The following is a 12,727-nucleotide window of genomic DNA, read 5'->3' as shown; positions in this document are numbered from 1 at the left end:
GGCTGTGGGAGTGAAATGGAAATGTCACCAGGGGAGAGCATGTGAGAGCAGAGCAGCTGAGATCGTAGTGATTTATCTCAACATTTGTTTCTGCATGGCTTGCTGTTTCTGCTCTCCCGAGGATATGCAGAGGAGAGGGATGTGGCGGGCAAACGGAGCAGTGGGATTGGCTGTCCAGCCGTGTGTTGTCGGATGTGTCACGCCTCCCTGAGAGCCTGATGAAGTAGGTCAGACGCTGTCCCAGGGTCTGACCGCTGGCTCCAGAGCTGCTGCGTGGTGATTCACTCGCTACACACAGCTCCAAAATAACAACAGGGAGACAGGAAAACAACAACAACAGGGGGTTGGAACAGGCAGAGGAGAAGCTGAGGGTAGGATGGTGCGGAGAATAGAGCTGGGGATGAATCGATAAAGTTGTCAACTATTAAAGTGCTCATATTATGCTCATTTTCAGGTTCATAATTGTATTTAGAGGTTATATCAGAATAGGTTTACATGGTTTCATTTTCAATTAATATTTTTGTTGTTCTGCACATTGCTGCAGCTCCTCTTTTCACCCTGTGTGTTGAGCTCTCTGTTTTAGCTACAGAGTGAGGCATCGCACTTCTGCTCCATCTTTGTTGGGAGTCGCACATGCGCAGTAGCTAGGTAAGGACTACTAGCCAGTCAGAAGCACAGTATGAGGGCGTGCCCTAACAGTACCTAGGTAAGGACTACTAGCCATTAAGAAGCAGAGTATGAGGGCGGGCCACGCTAGCAGCTAGGCGAGCATTATAACGTGTGTTACAAAGTGACGCACATTCGTCTCTGAAGTAAAGGCTGGACTACAGTAGAGCTGTTTGGAGCAGTTGGTGAACAGTGTTTTCTGTTGGAGATGATAAGTCCCTTTGGGGTGGACTTTGGTCTTTTTCACTTTTTAAACCTGTAACGTGCACAAAAAAGATATAGAACACAATAAAGGAAAGGGAAAAACCCAAAAAGCATAATATGAGCACTTTAAAATGAATTTGTAACTATTTTGATATATATTGGTTTTAGTCATTTTTGTAAATTCTCTGATTCCAGCTTGTTAAATGTGGATATTTTCTAGTTTCTTCCCACCACTGTGACATGTAACTGAATATCTTTGAGTTGTGGACAAAACCAGACATTTGAGGACGTCATCTTGGGCTTTGGGAAACACTGGTCCACATTTTCTGACGTTTTGTATCGATCAACCGAGAAAATAATCCACCAATAAATCAACAATGGAAATAACGGTTAGCTAGCGGAGAACTAACATTGCCACCGACGTCAACGCTTTCGAACATGCAGATTTTTTTGGTTGTTTGTGTCTGCTGACTCAATAACGCGTCCTTGGCACTGCAGACACACGCAGGCTAGCAGGGTAATGTAGAGATGCATTAATAATGCTGCCCTATGAGCAAACATGATTCTTAAAAAGAGCATCTGTGTTTAGATGCCGGTGTAAATATTCATTGCTCATTAAAGGCGTATTTAGAATAATTATTACAACCACTGTAGCACAAAATGACCATGTTGTATCAACACGGGCAGGGCATTAAAACACACGCTCTGAAATCTTTTGGGAACAGAAGCATTTTCCACTGCTTTCAATAAAAATAAAAAAAAAACATTGATGTGGGATCTCTGCTCAAATTTGTCATCTTAGTCACGCTTCTTTTTGATATGGCTTTATTGTTTATTTCAACTATAAACCACCGCAAACATAATTCAAAGACTGTAAATGTTGCGAGTCCTCGGTTACCAGTAGAGGCCAATAAAAAAAAAAAAAAAAAAAAAAAAAAGGGATTACGTGCTGCATGTGCTCTAGAGAGATGAAAACATGAAGCGCTCTCTGTTTCTCTGACAGGACCGTCCCGCAAGTCGATGCATGTCCACAACGCGCCACAGATGATGTCACCAGCGCTCTGATGCCAGTATTTCACAACGTCATCTCCTCCGGCACATCCCGGGCCTCTTATCTGTCTGCTTTTTGCCAGGGAAATGATTTTGAATCGCTGGTCTGAAGGTTTTAATGGCACGTGTGGCATTTACCAACATGTGAGGCGAGCGGCTGTAAAATCAGCGATAACGGAAAGAAAATGTGTCGCCAAACGGAAGGAAATGGCAAGACTTGGAGGGCAAGCGCAAAAATAGCATAATTCATAGTATGGAAAATACCACTGTGCAATATTTGCAATATTTATGCTTGTTACAAATGCAATATCCCCCATAGTTGTATCCTCCAGTTACAGTATTCATAAATTATTATATGTTTTGCACTCTTTTGTATAGTATAGTAAGTGTTTTTGTCCTATTTTATTTTAATTAATTTGGTCGGTGTGCTTTTCTTTGCCCTTAACTCTTTTTTACTCTTTTTACTTGAATCAAAGAGCCTGCACAATAATCCCTATGTGCCTGCACTGTTTGGTGTGTACACAAATGGCAAATCCAGAATCTTGAAAAGGAGCTTTTTCCTCTGCAATGGCTCCCCTGTGCAGCGTGGTAAATTCCTGTCAGTGGTGAGCTTTTATTCTTTGTGGCAGCATTACATTTCCATGACTTCACGACCACTGGCAAATTCAGACAGGGGAGTAATGAGGATCGTCGGAATCGCTGAGTTAATGCGTCTCCCCCTCCCCCGATCGTCCCCCGTCCTCACTCAGTCATTACGCCATTCTTTTTTTGCCATTGTCACTCCCCGGCCTTTCAAAGCCACTCACTCCATCTTCTTTCTTTTTTTTTCCCCTTCCTTGTTGCCACTCCTCAAACTCTTGAGTAGCCTTCTATTTTCTTTTCATCTCCTGTTGTCTGCAGCTTGTTCCTCATTCTGTCGTATTTAAAAAAAATGCCACTCCCTGCGGCGCTCTTTGAAAATCCTCTCTCATTTTCTCAGCCTCTGTCATAACAACTTGTCCAAGTGATTGCGCTAAGACTCGGGAATGTTTGTACCTGTCTATCTCCTGCTTTCTTCATGTGCAGACATGACTGGAGCACACCCAGAGACTGTACCTGCAGGACAAGAGTTGCGATACAGTTTCTATTCCCTTTTGAAAGCCCCCTTTCCCTGCTTCAGACATCCCTCTCCTCTCCATATCTTTGAACATTTGCCACTGCTGGTTGTTTTCCACCGGAGCTCCCAGCGAAATACAAAACCCTACTCCGAATTTATGTTGTTCTCTGAAGCCGCAAATCTGGCACCGACCTGATGTGTCATTCCCACAACAAGATGTCAGGCATTTAATTTTTTTTGGAGTGTGCCGCATTTGTTTACCATTTGTGTCTCCTAAAGACTCACTTGTGTTTTAAACAAATGACTCAGAGGGAGAACACTCATCGGGTTATGAGGGAAGCAGATTTTGTCAGTAAAATGTTTGGAGGTAGTAAATCATCCGCTCGATCAAGTCTGATGTGAGTGTTCCAAACAGTATGATTAATGCAACAGTAACAGCAATAGTTGCAGCGTAGTTGCAGTATGTCATGTTATCCGTTACCTTCTATAAATCTACGGTGCCTTTGGATTGAATTATAGCCTTCCATGGCCCATCTTGGTACCTATTAATCTCAAATAGTACATTACAGTGGTTGCAACTCAAGGTTAGCCCACTATCTGCATATTTCCAGCATGGTGTTAATAGACACAGCCTTTTGTTGCCTGGAACAGTGTCAGGGCTGTGGTGCTACTTTGAGCTATTTTTTATTATTTTTTATCTATCTGTTGGCAGGTGTTGCCGGTAGCGACGGCATGCTGGTGGAATACTTTCTCCCTCCTCCGTGCTGTCAAACACCCCTGTGTACGCCGGCAATTTCAAATGTGTGTTATTATTAGTGTTTCTGTAACGTGATTAGTTTAACAATATAGACACTCCAATTTCTTCACGCTCGCACAGTGTACACGGACTAGGCGAAGCCAGCGCGTTGGAGAATTTTTCTGCCGTTTTGTTATCTTCATGCATGCATAAGGCCTGTGGGCTGATGGGAGGTGGTGTTAGGGTGTGACCTGGCGTACTGCGGCGCGGAAGTGATAACGCTGTGGGAACAGGCACTCCTCTTGGAGCTGCGAAATTAAAGCAACGCGTTCCTCCTCTGCACTGAAGGGATCTGATGAGCGTCTCCTGGTGCTCCTGAGCTTCTTTCTCCACCTTACAGAGGAAGTGCTACCTGAATACTTCCAACATTCCTCACCGGTGTTGTAGTACTCGAGATCGATCTCGGTCTCGAGACTACTTTTTGAAAGTCTCGGTCTCGTCTCGGAAATCGACCGCATTTTTTACTCGGTCTTGTTTCGGTCTCAGGATTTTATTTCAAGACTGTTCAAGACCACAACTGCCTTTTTTTCTTTCTTTAAGATGACTTTTTGGGCATTTGAGGCCTTTATTTATATAGGACAGCTGAAGACATGAAAGGGGAGAGAGAGGGGGAATGACATCGGAGTCGAACCTGCGGCCGCTGTGTTGAGGAGTAAACCTCTATATATGGGCGCCTGCTCTACCAGGTGAGCTGCCCAGGCACCCCACAACTGCCTTTTGATTATTTTATCAAGGCATTTCTCATGATACACTTATGGCGATAACAAGGGAATAAAGAAGAATCTTACTTGGTTTTTTTTGGATGTTTTTTTTAAGGGGAATGTTTATCTTTCAGATCAATTTGAGGAGTGCCTATGATTAGCATTTTCCACATGTTATCGTGTCATGCAGTGTAGCACTCGCGCTAGTCTGGTCTTGGTCTTGTCTCGGTCTCAAGCCCTCAAAGTCTCGGTCTTGTCTCGCTCTCGATACACTCTGGTCTTGGTTATGACTTAGGTCTACGCGGTCTTCTTGACTACAACCCTGCTCCTCCCTTCCAATTCCTGGAGCAAAACATCTTTATAACTTCTTTTAGATACTCCAGTTCCTCTTTTCCATACGGCAACTTCCGGGGCTTCCTCGGAGGTAAAAGGCAAATGAATGTTTACAGCTGCTTTCATGTCTATAGTTTGTAAGCTATAACACATTCTTCAATCACTAGCGTTGGCAGTCACATTCTTCAGGTGTCAGAGGTGGTGTCACTTGATCCTTTATAGAAATAGAGGTGGCTTTGAAGGCTCGCCGCATTTTTTTTTTTTTTTTTTTTTTTTTTTTTTTTACTGCCGCTACTCTGTAGGTTCAACGGCCTCGCCTTGTGTTTCTCACCCCTCTTAGTGGTAAATATCGACTCTTGGCAACCTTAGAAATGCAAGGCAAAGGGCTCCCCAATTAAGCTTGATTAACAGGGCCGGTCAGAGGGAAGATGTATCCCAGCAGAGGACGGCAGTTAATGGTAGAGGAGAGGATTACAAGAGAACGTTTTCCCTTTCTCTCTCCGCTCCTTCAATCCTGTGGATTTCTGGACTTGGTAGGAGGGTGTGTTCTCGAGCAGAGGTGACCTGGCTCCGCTCTCTCATTCATGTGTGTAATGAAGGCCTGTGTCTGAATAATCCCATTAGGTGCTCAGATTAAAACCTGAGCTGATATTTGAGACTGTGCCCGGCACCGCTTTAGAAATTGGAGAGCTTTGCTGTCGCTGCTGGGAGAGAGGGCGCGGATGAAGCACAGCGGAGGAGAGTGACTGTGTTTGGGAGGTCGCCTCTTTGGACTGATAGAGTGCCATTGTAATTAAAGGCGAGGGGAAAGGCTTGAGCATTTGGTCTTTAGTTGGCCCAATACCATCCCTTCCTTCTACCAGAGTTCTGCAGAGATTTATCTTTTCCACTAACAGGCAGTTCTAATCGAGTGTAATGGTTTTGATTCAACGGTTTAGGGCAATAATTTAAAAATCATTTTCTGCTTATGTGGGAAATTTGTCTTTTTAGTTTTGCATGATGAGGATGGCAGAGGTTGTCAGATTGGCTGGTTCTTGCAGTAACGTTCTGATTTCACTCTATTTGACTTCCTCCGAGGCAGCACAAAGAATTTAATATCTCTAAGGAACTTGTGGGATTGCTTAACATAAACCTTCATTTTGGCTCAATTATGATTAGTTTGCGATTTCAGAACAAGCATTTCCCCATCAAGATGAACCATCATTGCGTATAATAGTTTCCTATACTGACACAGCCATGTTTTCTGCACGTTGTTGCCTTTACATTGTAACAGCTGACACATCTCCATACCAGGGGCGGAGCCAGATGTTGTTAACCTTTGGGGCTCAGCCCAAACCTGGGGGGGTGGGCATGTACATCATTGATGTACATCATTTGGGAAACCATGATAGTTGCCAAGGGGGAAAAAAAAACATCCTGTAGATCCGGTTTAGTATCTAACTGATCTCCAACTGTCTTCATCATTCTGAAACCAGAACACATCTGCCACCTAAAAAGAGGCAACGTTGTCTGATGTTACTATTTTAAGTTATGTAGCATAGGTAGGGTATGAATTTGGAACCTAAAAGATTCTGGGCTTTTGAAAAAACATGCAAGGCTACATTCTTTTTTCACATATCAACTGTGTTTCATTTAAGCTGTGACATGTTTGCTGATGTAATCGTATGTGAAAGAAGTGCATCAAAAGAAGAACGTCATGCGCGTTTTAAGCTAAATAAATCTAACTGAGTCTGCTGCCTGAGTGTTCCAGTATTTATGGTTATCAGATCCAGATATTATCTCTGAGAAGACAGCTGATGAACAGTGGTAAGACCTATGCTTACCAGACTATTGACTCGTGTCATAACAGAATGGTTGTAAATCAGTACAACAGTAGGCAGAAATGGTATTAAAAGCAGTAAATCTTTTGTGCATCTCGTCTGACTTGTCATGCCCCGTTGCATACCTTAGCCTGTGGTTTGCCCTGCGTGAACAGGAAGCTCCCTCCTTTTTTCCTCATTGTTTCAGTCTCCTTTTTTTTCAGACTTCTCCCACTCCATTTGTTTAGTGGATGGTTTAACTCTTTGTTGTCACCCCCCCCCACCCCCTTAACTCTCTGCTAAGGACTCCGAGATTGCCATTGAAGCTAAATGTACCTCTGCTCTGCGGGTTTAGACAAGCACTACCTGTGCGCCTCGAGGGTTTGATCATGTTTCATATAGACGTCTCCTCTGTCTCTTCGCTTCAGGGAGCTTTGCACCATTTGTTTGGTTTGAAGTGAAGGCGTGTATGTAAGGGCCATAGCTTTATACAGAACTGTGCATGTCATGAGCATTGTCGCCTTCCTGGGCTACGTTGCTCTCTGAAATGCTGGATTGAACGCAATGTTTCAGTTTAGCTCCAGATATAGTGTCCAATCATGGCGGTTTTTATATTTAAAACAACTGCTCATTTTTTTGGGTTGTATTTTTGCAAGGCAAAATCCCAGCTTTCAGACTCTGGCAGCTGAGTTATTGTTTGTCTCTAGCAGGCCATTAGTCATTGTCACTCTACTAGAGCACATCTTTGACTCATTTGATACTTTTTCTCCTGACTGAAGAACATATATAATTCTTTTTATCTGCTGTGCTGCCTGAATAGAAAGAGCTTCATGTTTTTCGGCTCTCTGGATGCATCGTGGCTGTTTGCTTGGCTGCTGCTAATCATCTCTGGCAGTGCTCTTTCATTTCATTACCGCTACACTGATGATGAAGGTGGCTATATGTCATGTTTGACTGTTTTACGCTGGACTGTGCTACAGTGTTTGATTCGATATGCTTACTTTGACTTGTGTGAAACCTGCAGAGTTGAATGTATTGACTGAAAGGCCATGATAATTAATTCTTCCACAGTTTGTTCATGAAATAGTTTCATTTTCTTCCAAACAGAGAAGAGATACGATGGTTATTGCATGCTGACAAACTTCATTCACTTTAATCTCTTCAATTGTTTTACTCATTGATGGTGTTGTGTGCTGGACTGGCTGTTTATTTCTCTCCATGTCTGAAACTGCATGTGACTGTTAATGACGGGGCCTTGCCACACTCGGTAAGGGCTCCTCAGGGGTTTGGGGGGCGGGGGGGGGGGGGGTTGTCGGGGGGCGGGGGTCCTTCCTTTTCCCTTTGCTTTTCCTTCCTTCTTTCCCTTACTTCATCTTTCCTGAAAAACAATCTGCACCTGCACAAATGCACCTCCTCCCACCAGAGCACTGACACACTCCCTTCCATCTGTCTTTTCCTACCCAGAATTCCCTAACAACAACATGTCACACGGGGACGAGATCACGGAGGAGGCGCACAATGCAGGCGCCGCCATCGGGGGCGCCGTGGGGGGAGTGGCCCTGTTGGGCGTGGCGGCCCTACTGCTCTTCGTATTCCTGCGCCGCCGCCAGCGCACCTTCAAAGGAGACTACAGCACCAAGAAACACGTGTTCGGTAACGGGTACAGCAAGGCCGGCGGCCTGCCCGCCCACCCCCCCATCCCCAAGAACCTCCAGTACCCGGACGACTCGGACGACGAGAAGAAACCCGCCCAGATCGGCGGGCCCGGGGGGTTTGAGGCGAGCGAGCGCGATTTTGACGGCGAGCAGGAGGACCTGAAGAGGCCCTATTTCACCGTGGACGAAGGAGAGAGCCGAGATTATGACGAGCGGACTCTGGCCTTCCAGTATGACCCTGAACCTGAGATAGCCGACGATATGGTCTCTCAAACCGATGGCTCTGTCATTTCTAAGAAAGAGTGGTATGTGTAGTGGCATGCAACCGCCAAGCCAAACCCTTTGTCCCCACCAACCTGCATTCCACTGCACCCTTCACCTCCATCACGACCCCGCCCTCCCATTCGTCACACTGCAACCCTTTCACAGTCCCACTCCCTCTTTTGGTCCACCTAGTACCCCCCCCCACTTCCCCCTGACCCCCACCCCCATCAAACCCCATCCAATTAATCTCAATTAAAAGAGCAAGCGTCTATTTAACGTGCTAGCGACATCAACTTCTTAGCATTGGTATCATTTCCATCAGGTGAATGGGCAAAGAATACAAACTAAGGTATGTAAATGGACTCGTTGTCCAGGGAGGTGATTGGTTACTTCATACTGGTGTAATATTCTTTTTGTGTGTATTTTCTTTTTTTTTTCTTTTTCCATGTTCTAAATGTATTAAATGTATAAAAAGAGACTGCGGGTTGAGGTTTGTTTTTTCTGAGCACATTTGTGAAAGTCCTACACTGGATGTGCGATTATTATTATTTTTTTTTATAACCATTGCCTTTTTTTTATTGTTATTTTTTATAATGTCTTTTTGTATGATTTTTTTTTTTTTTTTAAAGTGACCACAGAATTGAGATTTAACTGTTTGACATAATTACAGGTGGAGTGCTACGTGTTTGTAATGTTGTGGTCAAATGTTTCAGAAAAAAAAAAAAAAAAAGCTGCCGCCGCCACCAAACAGCACCTGTATCATTTCTCCTGTTTGTCACTGGGGTTAGCGTCCATGAAATGACTCATTTTTGTATATTTGCAGCATTCAAAGCAAATGTGTTATTGCTGTGTTCCAAAGACATGCTAAGTAATAATTGACAACCCCCCCCCCTGTGTTAATAGGCTTGGGTTGTTTCTTCACTGAGAGGGAGTCAGTCTACTGAGCCATGTGGCAGATGAATATTGAGTGTTTTTTTTTTTTTTTTTTTTTCAATTCTTTCCCTAAATTTCAATTGATTTGATTTGAATTGATTTTCCACATCAGTGAATCGGAATAACAGGGGGAGAGAAAGCCTGCAACAATTTCTACTTTTTCAGTGGTGCATCCCAATTGCGTCCAAAACAGGTTTGATGTGTCTCGGCGTCCACAGAAACCTTCAACAATGCTCTGAAATGTCACGATTGTCACTCAACTTGAACAGGTTTGACCTGTGCACGCAAGCTCTCGATCCTACCACTATAATGAAACGTGTAAAATGATTTATCATAACTATGATTTGTTCTAACCCTTCTTTTATCAAATGGATATGAGAGAAAAGTGTCTGGGAAGTTTCCCAACAATGACTCTGTCTCTGATTATTATTTTTATTATTATGTGACTGTGTGCTGAAGAATTGGCTTAAGCCCTCCCCCCCAGCTTACACCAACAGCTGTTTTTCTATAAAGAGTCGTCGTCCATGGACACAAAGGACACGGATGGGAGGAAAATGTCAACAGATGCTTTTGTTTGCGTCTGCAGAGAGAACATTTGAACATGTAAAGGGAATCGAAAATATGATGGTGGCCATGCTGGAGTATAATAAGTCACCTGCTGCTTTCATGATGTTTTTTTTTTTCCATCTTTTTTTTTTTTTTTCTAAAATGAATTTCAGTAGGTGTTTGGGGGATGAAAGTAATGAATGGTTGTCCTTATCTTAATGTTGGCATCTGAATTTGCCAATAGGGCTGTCAGAAGGCATTATACGTATATATATATATATATATATATATATATATATATATATATATATATATATATATATATATATATATATATATATATATATATGGCTTTTTAAATCACTGTTAATGAGTGCCAGTGGATGCTAGCATAGCACATGACTTGTTTCCCCCCTCCACATTGAGCTCCATGACACAATTAGCAAAATGTATTTGCTTCAACAACAAAAAACAAGTTCAATGTGAAATATCAGATAGAACAGAAACAAAGGAGTAAAACCGTGGATATAAACGACACACCTGGCTGGCTCTGAACAATATAAATACTATATTAAGCCTTATTTTATGCATGTTTTTTGTGTTGGAGTGGATGTGCCTATTTTGCTATTTTTTCTGTATGAATTTGCAGTGCGTTTGTCCTCATTTGCAGCTGAAAAGGCGACACTTTGTCAGTGTCGTCAGTATTGACGGAGGTAAAGAGTTCATGGGCACACAGTACCCAGGAACAATATTGCAGTTAACACACAAAAAAGTATATAAATAAATATATATATATAAATACAGATAAAAAAAACAACATCTCTCAGAGAGCAACCTTCTCTGTCGGTTGGAGATGTGAATGTTTTACAGCCCATGCTTGTCTACTGTATGTTTTTAGATGAGCATGTTAATCATGAGCCTCAATTTATATATTGTATTTTCAACAGAATTTAAAATTACAAAGTGCGAAATATCACGTTCTGACTAAAAGTATGTTGTTTTCCGTTTGGTTAGATTTTCTGTTGGTTCCAGTTTACTTCAGTTTTCTCCTCTACGGCCTCGTTTCTGTTGTTCAGTGTATCCACTTCACATTGACAACATACGGGAGGATTTGCAACAGAAAGTTTCAGAGCGGGAAAACTATAATGACAGTCGCTGGGTTGCTACGTTTTAAAGTTCAAAAGCAAAAATCACAATTGAATTGCCTTTACTTTATGGTTCGCCTGCAGGTGAGCTGCTTTGCTGTGACTTCTTAATTCCACATAGTTTGCGTGTTACAGCATAAAAGAGAAAAAACATTGTTTTTTTTATCTTCTTGCATTCAGTGCCTATCAAAGTCAGGAGACATGAGGTAGTCTGAACAGTTGCTGCTCCATCGTTTGAGTTATTCATGCCGCAGGATAACATAATGAGTAATATTGAAATATGGCATGGACTGTAAACCTCTTTGAATCAGACAAGTGTTGGTTCTTTACTTGCAGTGACTTGTAGGTAGTATAGTGGGCATGTTATTCTACACTATCCCAGCCCATGCTAAATACTAACAATGTGTCTGTTGACATTTAAATCAATTGGTCTTCAAAAAGCTGCATTCATTACCATTTTAAAGTTTAATGCTGACACAGCACTCCCCCCAGTCAGTACTGGATAGTTTAAGTCCTTAAAGAGATCACACTTTTGCAACTAACTATAGTCACACATGGTTGACTTTTCTAAGCACAACAATTGAAATGCTAGCGATTTCAATTTAAAAAAATGCAACTTTGGCCCAAAGCAAAGATCAACTCTACCCCCTTTTTAAAGCACAAGTTTGAGGTTTCCATTTCACCTTTTGGTCTGCATCCGTTGTGAAACCACTGCCACACTTGCTTCTCAGACATGTTGGAGACAGAGAGAGAAACCTTTCGGATTGGAGTCGGCATTCTGTATACTGGTAGATGTGAACATTGTCTTCATGTTGTCAGGTGTTATGAGTTCCTATTTTTGTAATACTGACTGTAACTTCATTCCATCCTAATCTACTTTTTGTAATCAGTGTGTTTCAACATTCCACTGTAAATACTGTACATACGGTTGAGATTATAGTTGGGATTTATTTAGGGACAACTGCGTAGGGCCCCGTTCATGTAAAATATACCTATTTTGACTGCAAACATAGACTCGATGATGGCTAGATAAAGTCGATGCATAGCTTATTTCCAAAGTCCCACCTAGAATTGCTCCTCCAGTACGTTTTTGATATGCCACTAGAGGTGTCGCTGTCATACAAAAGGGGTGACGCGTACAGTTTGTCAAATTTAATGTTATTGAAAGAAAATCAAAAAGAGAGAAGCTGTCTGTATGCAGCCATGTGAATGTATATTTCGGAGGGTGTTACAAATATGAAAAAAAATCTCTTGTTCAATTGTGATGACCCAGTGAAGTAACTTGTATTTGTTTTACGCATTAAATGAGTTCAATAGTCAACCATGCTCTGTCCCAGTTCACTGATTGGATAGTTATCTGATTGAATGTGGTTCACGTCTGCAACACATTTTGTTATATCGCTGTGTATTGATTTTTTGCTAATTGCTCTTTCCCAATAGCTTTGATCAGTAATGTATCCCTGTCGCCTCATGCAGGTGCTTATTTGGATTTATTTTGAAGCTTCATCACTTCCTGTGAGCCTTAAGTGTAAGACATAA

At 42.3% G+C, this 12,727-nt stretch overlaps 1 protein-coding gene across 1 annotated transcript in view; it reads left to right on the top strand.

Moving 5' to 3' along the window:
• Nucleotides 1–8,726, top strand: part of nectin1b (nectin cell adhesion molecule 1b) — an 87,311-nt gene extending 78,585 nt beyond the window's left edge. The window contains exon 6 of the mRNA XM_028573858.1: nucleotides 8,110–8,726. Coding sequence (XP_028429659.1) covers nucleotides 8,110–8,615 — 506 coding nt within the window. The 3' untranslated portion in view covers nucleotides 8,616–8,726. The remainder of the gene's footprint in view (nucleotides 1–8,109) is intronic.
• The last annotated feature ends 4,001 nt before the right edge of the window (nucleotides 8,727–12,727 follow it).

This window comes from Perca flavescens, chromosome 3 (genome assembly GCF_004354835.1).
Source record: "Perca flavescens isolate YP-PL-M2 chromosome 3, PFLA_1.0, whole genome shotgun sequence".
Taxonomy (NCBI): domain Eukaryota; kingdom Metazoa; phylum Chordata; class Actinopteri; order Perciformes; family Percidae; genus Perca; species Perca flavescens.
Note: the sequence above shows the minus strand (reverse complement) of the source record. Positions and strands in the feature narration are given on the sequence as shown.